This window comes from Otolemur garnettii, unplaced genomic scaffold (assembly GCF_000181295.1).
Source record: "Otolemur garnettii isolate 467f Iridium unplaced genomic scaffold, OtoGar3 scaffold00043, whole genome shotgun sequence".
In the NCBI taxonomy this organism is placed as follows: domain Eukaryota; kingdom Metazoa; phylum Chordata; class Mammalia; order Primates; family Galagidae; genus Otolemur; species Otolemur garnettii.
Window position 1 is genome coordinate 8,539,358 of NW_003852438.1, and position 10,741 is coordinate 8,550,098.

General features: G+C 39.1%; 1 protein-coding gene across 1 annotated transcript in view; it reads right to left on the reverse strand.

The window, feature by feature from the left end:
* Window positions 1-1,395: 1,395 nt before the first annotated feature.
* Window positions 1,396-10,741, reverse strand: part of GTSF1 (gametocyte specific factor 1) — a 17,683-nt gene continuing 8,337 nt past the window's right edge. The window contains exons 4-9 of the mRNA XM_003790464.1: window positions 9,814-9,940; window positions 8,750-8,833; window positions 8,214-8,277; window positions 5,625-5,719; window positions 4,400-4,432; window positions 1,396-1,604 (exon numbers count right to left, since the gene is read on the reverse strand). Of these exons, the coding sequence (XP_003790512.1) occupies window positions 4,416-4,432; window positions 5,625-5,719; window positions 8,214-8,277; window positions 8,750-8,833; window positions 9,814-9,940 (387 nt within the window). The 3' untranslated portion in view covers window positions 1,396-1,604; window positions 4,400-4,415. The remainder of the gene's footprint in view (window positions 1,605-4,399; window positions 4,433-5,624; window positions 5,720-8,213; window positions 8,278-8,749; window positions 8,834-9,813; window positions 9,941-10,741) is intronic.

Sequence of the window (10,741 nt, forward strand, 5' to 3'; positions counted from 1 at the left end):
TTGGCCAGGGCTGGGTTTGAACCCGCCACCTCCGGCATACGGGGCCGGTGCCCTACTCCTTTGAGCCACAGGTGCTGCCACCCCACTTATAATTTTTACAAATGATAGATGTTAGTTTACCTAGAACCTTTAGATATTTAAAAAATACAGAGTAACTATTTTCTACTTAATTTCTTTGTTGAGTTGCATTCAAGTAGGTAATTCTTTGCAAGGGGATTCATACCAATACTTCTTTTCACTAAACTAGGTAGGAGTCTATCACCAAAATTAGTATTTTCTAGTAATGACTATTATAAAATAAAAGTTAAATTGTTGTGAGATGTTGACTGATACATACACATAAATGACCAGAATTAGGGGCCACATGAGTGAGGTTTTCCCTCATATAGTACCACCTTTTCCATAAGGAACAGTTTAGTTATTTACTTAAGATTATACAGCTAGAAGTAGAAATACTATTGTACTGGGGCTTATTCTTGAATTTGTTTGTAGAGCTTGGAATTAAATAGACAACTCTGCTTTATTAGGGGGAGAATCCTTTTTGTGTTAAACTCTCAGAAGGAGGCATTCCACAGGAGCTTACTCCCCTTTCTTATCTGTCACCTGCAAACAATGCTGGAGAGTTCTTGGAAAATATTTGTTAGTATGTTTCATCCATGTCTCTCTCTATATTAGATCTCAAGTCTCTCCCATCCCTATTAGACATTTAAAGCCAAACCAAACCTGAAAACAATCAAACAAAAAACCAAAAATAATCCAAATAAACAGAAAACTGGTCTGGGGAGATTATAAAGTCTCCTTTTAACCGCCCAGGAAATGCTAGAATAGCCAGAGCCTTGGGTATTTCAGAAATCTCACTTGTTAGACACATATCCCAGGGTAGTCAGCAGGGCCTTCACACACTTAAGCTTTGAAGCTTAATCAAATTTCACACACAGGCAGAAAGCCCATCTACTGTCCACATGTACACTTGTTCCTCCCCTCTGTTCCAATCTTTATCCCTATATAATCCACACTTGGTTTGATAGCTAGTACAATTTCTAGCTTGAGTGTGGGAAGATAAATAAAAACAAACCTATCCTAGGTAGGAAATGGTCAGGGAGCACAATGTTCTAAAGATTCTAAATAAGGGGCATTTTGCTATATAAAGTGATTAACATCTTAGAGATGCTAGATAAACAGATGCATCAATTAGAAAATGTCCATTTCTATAAGTGCTAAAAAGAATTTGACCCATGTCTGTCAGAGAACATAAATATACAATTACTTTTTCCAACCCAAGTTTCCTGTCTACCTTAGCTGGACCCTTTAAGATAACGTTAAATCACTATGGTTCATTAATGTGGAATTGGTTGCGATTTCCGATCCTACGGCTGCAGGTACTTAACCAAACTATTAAGCTATCTATATTGACGGTTTATTTAAAAGCTTCTGAGTATAAGGGTTCTTGCATCAAATGAGGACTCAGAGGGGGGCAGAAAAAAAGGTACTTGTCAGTTTGAAAGTCACAGATTGTTTATCATTCTATATGTAATTGGATTAGGAGAAAAATGAAGAACCCACTGGTAGCAGGAATTAAGTAAGAATCTTCTAGGATCTGCCATCTGCAAAGAAAAGGGGGGGAGAAAGTTCTTAGTTTTTTTCAATGACAAAAGCACCAACTACATTTGACAATGGGCCACACAACTACAACACAATTTTTTTTGGTCTGTTGGAGGGGTCTGGTGTTGGTTTTTTTTTTTTTTTTTTAAACATAAGAGTCTCACTTTATCGCCTTCAGTAGGGCGCCATGGCGTCACAGCTCACAGCAACCTCCAACTCCTGGGCTTAAGCGATTCTCTTGCCTCAGCCTCCCGAGTAACTGGGACGAAAGGTGTCTGCCACAACACCCAGCTATTCTTTATTGCAGTTTGGCTGGGGTCGGATTCTAACTTGCCATCCTCTGGGCTGGTGTTGTTAATGGCAGAACAGTAGGTACCTCTCGACCCTTAGCTTTTTAGTACCACTGAACACACAGACACTTGTTAATTGAATTAAAAACATTCCATACAGCTGTCAATGTACACTTCTTGTGTCAACAGTTTCAAGAGAGAACATCAGAACTGACTACCCAGGCAATTGACTCATTCAGACAATTCTGAATTAATTCCAATAAATCTATCTTGATCCTTTTTTATGTACTCCATTTACTTATTAATTCTACAATATATTTTTTTTAACTTTTACAAAGCACATCAGTAGACAAAAATTAATGTATTACCTGCTTTTGAGGTACTTGTCTAGTAAAAAGTGGAGTTGTTTATAAAAACATAAATGGGATCAAGCACATTAAATCCTATGCAAAGAAACTCTTAACTTATATACATTAAAAATAATTCATAAGTCATATCTTCCATTTCCTTTTTTTTTCTTTTTTTGAGAAGGGATCTTTTAGTCACCCAGGTCCATAATGCAATGGAGTATCACAGCTCATAGCTCACTGCAACCTCAAATTCCTGGGCATAAGTGATCCTCCTGTTTTAGCCTCCTGAGTAGCTGGGACTACAGGTGTGGTGAGCCATGACACCCAACTAATTCTATTTCTTTTGCATCCTTCCAAAGAAGCTAGAGAATTCTGTAACAGGTATTCAAAAAACAACAAAAACAAAAAGATCTTAATTGTAATTAAGAGAATAAGACAGAGTCTCACTTTGTTGCCCTCAGTAGAGTGTGAAGGTGTCACAGTTCACATCCACTTCCAGCTCTTGGGCTTAGGTAATTTTCTTGCCTCAGCCTTCCAAAGTAGCTGGGACTACAGGTGCCCACCACAGCGCCTGGCTATTTTTTCTGTTGCAATTTGGCCAGGGGTGGGCTTGAACCCACCACCCTTGTTATATGGGGCCAGTGCCCTACTCACTGAGCCACAGGCATCACCCTACTTAAGGATTCTTTTCTTATATAGGATAATTTTCTTTTTCCTAATTCCTTAGTATATAAAAAGTTTAACAGCAAAGAGTTAAGTTCCAAGGGTAGGAAATGTCTGTTCTGGTCTAAGTTACAGAGATAAAAGTTTCTCCTAGGTTTTTACCTTAGAGGAGCCATCCTTATTAGATAGCTATCCATACAGTGTGATCACTAAATGTCTTATGCAGTACATCAGTAGGGAACTTAAAGTTCATGATTTACCCAGTTCTGTTCAATGTAGGCTTTCCTTTCTTTCTTTTTAATTCTTCCCCACCCCAGAGAACACACAGTCTACATTGCCCAGGATGGAATGCAGTGGCTATTCCCAAGTACAATCACAGAGCACTATAACCTTAACTCCTCAGATCAAGTGATCCTTCTGCCTCCGTCTCCCGAACAGATGGGACTAAGAAGCAAGTCATCATGCCAAATGCATGCTTTTCTGATGCACCCAGTGCTATTGTGTCTCTTTTCCTTCTGGGGCCAAATCCCATTTTCTGGTTTCCAAATGTATAAAACAATTTGATGTCTGAACCTTCCAAGGAAAATGGCCTGTAACCTAGATGCAACTGTTAAATATTATTGTCCATAGGTAAGTGATGTTCACTTTTAGCATTTCTTTTTGGCTTATAAGAAGTAGTATCAGTTTTGGTACAAAATGAAGCTTACAAAATGAAGCCTAACTCACTGATTCATCTATTTCACTGTCTAGAGACAGTGAATGGACTGGAAGACAACAGACCAATTATTCATTAATTCAGTAAATATTCACTGAAGGCCTACTATCGGCAAGACAGTTGGGATATAATACCATTCCAGCCTTTATAATATCCCCTTTGCCAAGTACAATGTGGCTGGGCGATCTGAGCTAAGACAACAGTTGAAACATTACATTTGGCTCTGCTATGGGCATATATAGTAGCTTAAAGTAAAGGCTTCATCTGTGAAAAGGGAGAGATTTTGGTTTCCCCATACAGATTTTGTGAGTTTCTGCTAAGTCAAATATTCAGATAAGAGCAACAATATTAAGACTCTTAGAGGCCCAAAACTTTTAAGTGCCCATGAAAAAGAGTATGAATTTTTTGATGAGCCTTAAACTGTATTGCACAGGGAATGAATTGCAGAGCAGTGAAGCACAGCTGTCTGATTAATCTCAGTCCATTAAAAGAGGCGTGATAGATCTAGAATGAAACTTAGATAAAAAAAAGAAAAAGCAATGTGTACTAATGTTAGGGAAAACAACTTGGCATGTTAAAAGAATTCTAATTTAACCAGTAAATGCCTATTCATTAGTGTGTAAAGCCATAACAGAGGCTATATACTTAAAAAACACATGCACACACAAAGCTTTAATTTGGTACCATAATCTGAAAGAAAATTGGACCCAAATTGTTTTATGTCCAGTTAAATCTTGCTACCATCTGAAGAGACAGCTAAATAAAACTGAAATACTTACTTGATGAGATATTCAGTTACTGTGCATTTCCATCTATGAGTAGAAATATTTCAAAATAAATAAATCATGTCAACTGAAATTCACTCCATTCCCTATTCTTACTGAACACAATGACTTATTTCTGGGGTATACTGAATTATAATAGAAAGTAAAATTTAAAATTAGTGATCAGATTCCATTCACGAACATGGGAAAAGAAAACAGTTCTTCACTTATCAAGTCTCTCAGCATATAATTTAGTGGCCTCATTTTTTGGGAAATGCATGTATCTAAAGAGAAATGTTTTAAAGGGAATATTCTAGCCACCTAAAAATTAGCTCAAACAAAAGCAAAGACTGAAGGGAATCTGAATTTGAGGGCCACAATTAGGGCAAGAAGTCTGTATTAAATAAAAATGATAATTATTTTGGGAATTCTCTATGTGGAAATTTCTCTATTACGATAGTATAATATAAATTTAGTACCTATTTACCTAGCATGGCTTCTGATGTCTAGGGAAGACATCTAAGTACCATTCTTTATACTGGTTCTTATGACTTATTACTTTCACTTTCTCCTAGGCCCCTGCAATCCAATTTCAGATCCTAATTCTCTACTGATATTTACCTTGAAAAACATTAGAGATGATTTTCCCCTAGCCAACATTTCTTTTTGTTGTTGAGACAGAGCCTTACTTTGTTGCCCCTGGTAAAGTGCCCTGGCATCATAGCTCACAGCAACCTCCAACTCTTGGGGTAAAGTGATGTTCTTGTCTCAGCCTCCTCAGTAGCTGGGACTATAGGCACCCACCACAACGCCTGGCTATTTTTAGAGATGGGGTCTTGCTCTAGCTCAGGCTGATCTGGAACTTGTGAGCTTAGGCGATCTGCCCACCTTGGCCTCACAAAGTGCTGGATTATAGGGGTGAGCCACTATGCCTGGCTTCCCCTAGCCAAAATTAACAGCCTTTATACTAGTCCCCAGATTTAATCATGGCATTTGCTATCAGTGGTCACCCTGTTTTGAAAATATTCCTTTGGCTTCTCTGGTCTTGCGTTTTCCTGTTCATAATTTCTTCTTCCAAACTAGGGCTAGGAGGGAGATGCCTAAGGCACAAAACTTAAGAAGGCATTCGCCTTCAATGTCCTGCAAGTCTAAGTTCAGACTGAACATGTCTGAATAATTAAGACCAACTGTATTTAGCACAATGAAAAGAGTAAAAGCATTTTGCATCTATTCCACTTACTGTTTTTCCATGGCAGAACATATGGCAAAGATTTGGGAACTCGCATGCCTGAAGCCAGGTTACTCTTACGTTCCATGACTATGTTGCTTGCAGGGCTGCAAAAAGAAAGACGAATTTGGCTATGTCAGCAGATCTGTATTCTTCAGACAGGCACATACAAGATAATCACAATGTGTTTTTTGTAATTTGGAGGAAAACAACCACCTACATTCATGTGAAATGTAAACACATTTCCATCAAAAACATTCTGCAATTAGAATGATTATCATTTCTCCAGAAAGTTCCCATTCTGTACAGACATTAAGATGGGTCTAACTTCTTTCATTTTCCAGAAATTGAGATAAACAGCAATGCCATCTACTGTTCAGCTGTATGACAGGCTCATCAACTCACTCAATAAACATTAAGAATAAAATAAAATACCAACACCATCAAACTAAAAGCAGCAAATTTCAGAATTAAAATTAAAGTTGTAACTAATGGAATTCATCTTTACATTTTTCTATGTTAGTGCACGTAAAAGGTATACACTTAAAATTATTAATGGACTTCAGTAGCTGAGAAATAAAAAAGCTGATGAGTACTCTGTAAAAAAAAAATGAAGGATAGGATCTTATTCCTTCATTTTCTTTCTTTTCTTTTTTTTGAGACAGGGTTTCACTTTGTTGCCCTCGGGAGAGTGCTGTGGTGTCACAGCTCGCAGTAACCTCCAACTCCTGGGCTTAGGCAATTCTCTTGCCTCAGCCTCCCGAGTAGCTGGGACTATAGGCACCTGTCACAACACCTGGCTATTTTTCATTGCAGTTTAGCTGTGGCTGGGTTTGAACCCACCACCCTAGGTATATGGGGCCAGCGCCTTATCCACTGAGCCACAGGCGGCACCCTATTCCTTCATTTTCTAATCCAGAAATATTCTCATTTGGGTTTGAAACTTGATCTTACAAGGTTTGTCTTGGTGTTAATGAGAAATCTTATATATATATTTTTTGGAGATAGAGTCTCACTTTGTCACACTCAGTAGAGTCCCATGGCATCATAGCTCATAGCAACCTCAAAGTTTTGGGCTCAAGCGATCCTCTTGCCTCAGCCTCCCAAGTAGCTGGGACTATAGGCATCCACCACAATGCCCGGCTATTTTTACAGATGGGGTCTTTCTCTTGTTAGGCTGGTCTCCAACTCCTGAGTGCATACAATCCACCTGCCTTGGACTCCCAGAATGCTAGGACTACAGGCATGAGCCACTGCACCCAGCCAGAAAAATCTTATAATTGTTAAAAAATTTTCTTTAGGCTGTGTGTAGTGGCTCATTACCTGTAATCCTAGCACCTTGGAAGGCTGAAGTGGAAGGATCCCTTGAGGCCAGGAGTTTCAAGAGCAGTCTGAGCAAGAGAGAGACCTTGTCTCTATCAAAAGTAGAAAATATTAGCTGGGTGTTGCAGTGCAAGCCTATAGTCCTAACTACTAGGGAGGCTGAGGTAGGAAGATTGCTTGAGCCTAGGGGTTTGAGGTTGCTGGGAGTAAGGTTGACACCAAGCACGCTAGCCTGGGAGACAGAATTTACATTCTGTCCCCGCCCCCCCAAAAATAAATTTTTTTTCTTTATAAAAACATTTTTTTCTTGTTAGAAATCCTATAGCTTTAAATTAGATATAAAATCAGCAGGAATAAATTCATTTTCTTTCCTAATAGGTATTCTGATTTCCTAATCGGAAATAATTTTTTAAAATTTTTTAAAGAGATAAGGTCTTGCTATATGGACCAGGCCGGTCTTAAACTCCTAGGCTATTACAAGTATGAGCCACTGTGCCTGGCTGAAATAAAGAACTTTTTTTTTGTTTGAGACAGAGTCTATGTTGCCCTTGGTAGAGTGCCATGGCATCACAGCTTACAGCAACCTCAAACATTTGGGCTTAAGCAATTCTCTTGCCTCAGCCTCCCAAGTAGCTGGTACTACAGGTGCCCGGCATAATGCCTGGCTTTTTTTTTTTTTGTAGTTGTCATTGTGTTTGGCAGGCCTGGGCTGGGTGTGAACCTACCAGCCCCAGTGTATGGGGCTGGAGCTCTAGCCATTGAGCTATAGGCACTGAGCCTGAAATAAAGAACTTTTTTTTTTGCAGTTTTTGGCCAGGGGCTGGGTTTGAACCCACCACCTCTAAGATATGGGGCCAGCGCCCTACTCTTTTGAGCCACAGGCACCACCAAAATAAAGAACTTTTAAGTCTAGATTTTCCTCAAACATTAGTTACCTAGAGTAAAAATGATCCAAGTGTATACCTAGAGAATTTTTTCAAACCATTAGAATAATGTAAACTTAGCAAAAAACCCAACACAAAAATGTTTGGTGCCACTGTTTCTTTTGGTAGACTAAAAGGCAGTAGTTTTGCATGTTCAGTGATTAGCATAAAGCATGTGATCTTTTTCTGAATCAAGGAATAAATTAAAAAATCCCATCAAAACAATATTCAGACTAAGATACTACCAAGGCACATCATCAAGAAAATAATTCATGCTTTGATGGCTTTTTTTTTTTTGTTAACAGAACACTTTGATATTAGGAAGCAGTGCTGGGAATGAGACCTTTTAATTTACCTGTTGTTGCCACAGTAGTTGGCTGTACCCCAGACAAATGGGGTGCTGGTCTGTTCCCACAAGTCTGCCAAAGGAAGCAAAACATAGTTTATGTTACTACATAATAAGACACAAGTTCATGTCAGATGAATTTGTTAAGATGGGCAATAATACACCTAAGTTTAGAAAAGCAAGTACAAATTGATCAAGTACCGTCCTAAGTGACACAGTAGCAGGAATTTAATTGAAGGATATAAACACAAGCAACATAAATAATAATAAATGTGCCTAGTAACAATCAAACACAGATGGTACAACACAATTTATGGAAAAAAACAGATGTAAAGAAGTGCTTTTTCCAATCAAGAGGGATTGGCTGTTCCACGTGTCTGCACAGCAGTACAAATGTGCTCGTTTTGGGGCCCAATAAAAATAAGAAGGCATTCCAAACAACATGATATGTTCATAAAAAAGGAAAATCTTCCTTCTGTCTTAAGCAAATGACTTGAGATTTAGACACTGTGAAGAAAAAGATGTAAAGGCTTTCATCTTTTCACCTTTATCCCAGTCTTCATCACAAGGAGGACACTTCCATGTGCTCTCAGCCAGGGTCTCTTGTCCAAGGTTCCTGGTTTGGTTGACTATAAGACAACAGAGATTTGACATAAGAAGGGGACATTGCCAAGTTATAATGTTTAAAGGAGTTAGTAGTTTAAAAGCTTGTAGGGTAGCCAAATGGGTCTTTGTTTGTTTCTGAAAAACAGCTAATATAAAAGCTACACAGAGGAAATCTTTTTTTTTTGAGATATAGAGTCTCACTTGGTCACCCTCAGTAAGTGCCACGACATCACAGATCACAGCAACCTCAAATTCTTGGCCTCAAGGGATTCTCTTGCCTCAGCCTCCTGAGTAGCTGGGACTAAAGGCGCCCACCACAATACCTGGCTATTTTTAGAGATGGGGTCTTGCTCTTGCTCAGGCAATCCACCCAAATTGGCCTCCCAGAGTACTAGGATTACAGGCATAAGCCTTTGCACCTGGCCCTATACCCAGAGGAATCTTATCTCTTTGTTGACAGAAGACAGAGAAGGAGAAACAAAGATATTTACAGTATTTATAGCAATAGGAGGATTTTTATTTTTAGGTGACTCATCAGTAAAATCAATCAGGCTGTTCAGAAGAGAAAGCAGTCTGACACATAATCTGATAATCTATTGCTGCTATAAATTAAAAATCTTAAAGGTGGCCTGTAATCTTTGCACTCTGTGAGGCTGAGGTGGGTGGATCGCCTGAGCTCAGGAGTTCAAGACCAGGCCTGAGTAACAATGAAATGGCTCTCTCCTGGGTACTATGGCAGGTGCCTGTAGTCCTAGCTACTTGAGAGGCTGAAGCAAGAGAATCACTTGAGCCTAAGAGTTTGAGGTTGTTATGAACTATCATGCCATGCACTCCACCAATGGCAACAAATTGAGGCTGTCTCAAAAAAAAAAAAAAAAAAATCTCAAAGGTGGCAAAGGGTTCTGAAAAGATCAGAGTCAAAAATCCAGCTAACAGTGTAGCATAATACAAATATGAAGGGGCTAACCTCTAGTACTGAAGCATTTTAGCTAGTCATTCTTACCAACATCTTGCTCAATACAACTTTTGTCATCACAGCTTGAGATATGATGACTGATTTCGGCCCGAGGAACCTGGTGGCGAGCATTGAAGGGACAAGTAGCCAATTTGTTTGCAACATCAGGATGATTCTGTGGAAACAAAATTAAAGGATATGTCAGTTATTTGGAGCTTTTAATGCTCAAGAATGGCTCAACCTTATTCTATAAATGGCTACTCTAAAATTCCTGAATAGGGCAGTGTCTGTGGCCTATAGGGCCTATAGGGCCTATAGGCTACTCTAAAATTCCTGAATAGGGCAGTGTCAGTGGGTAGGGTGCTGGCCCCATATACCGAGGGTGGTGGGTTCAAACCCAGCCCTGGCCAAACTGTGACCAAAAAAAAAAAAAAAAATTCCTCAATAAACTTCTGGCTTAAGTATAATAGGTAAACTCAAAGCACAAAAGAAAATTGAGAGGAAATTATTTATTGCTTATACAGACCATATTTTAAAATTATCAAAATGAAAATGTTTACTTTGATTGTAGATATTGGGGTTTAAGTGGCTTATGTAGAGCTAGCTAAACAGTGAATTTAGCATTGAGCATGTGAATCTTTTCTACCCTATTTATTTCTCAGGGTCACAAGATTCAGGTGGCACAGCTTTTAATGACTGAGCTCTCTGGAAGTCTTTGAAAGCTAACATTCAGGATGAATAGTAACACTGAAACACTCAGTCTGCACTGCAGTGGTGCTCTCCCGTCAACTATTGCAGTATGACAGTGCTGGAAAACAGCTGTTGTAAGACAGTTGCAGGAGCGGCAAACCAATGACTTTTCAGATTAACACAGTGACGCTTATTTAAAGTACTGATGCCTGGCTCGGCACCTATAGCTCAACCGGCTAAGGCGCCAGCCACATACACCTAAGGTGGCGGGTTCGGATCCCCAGCC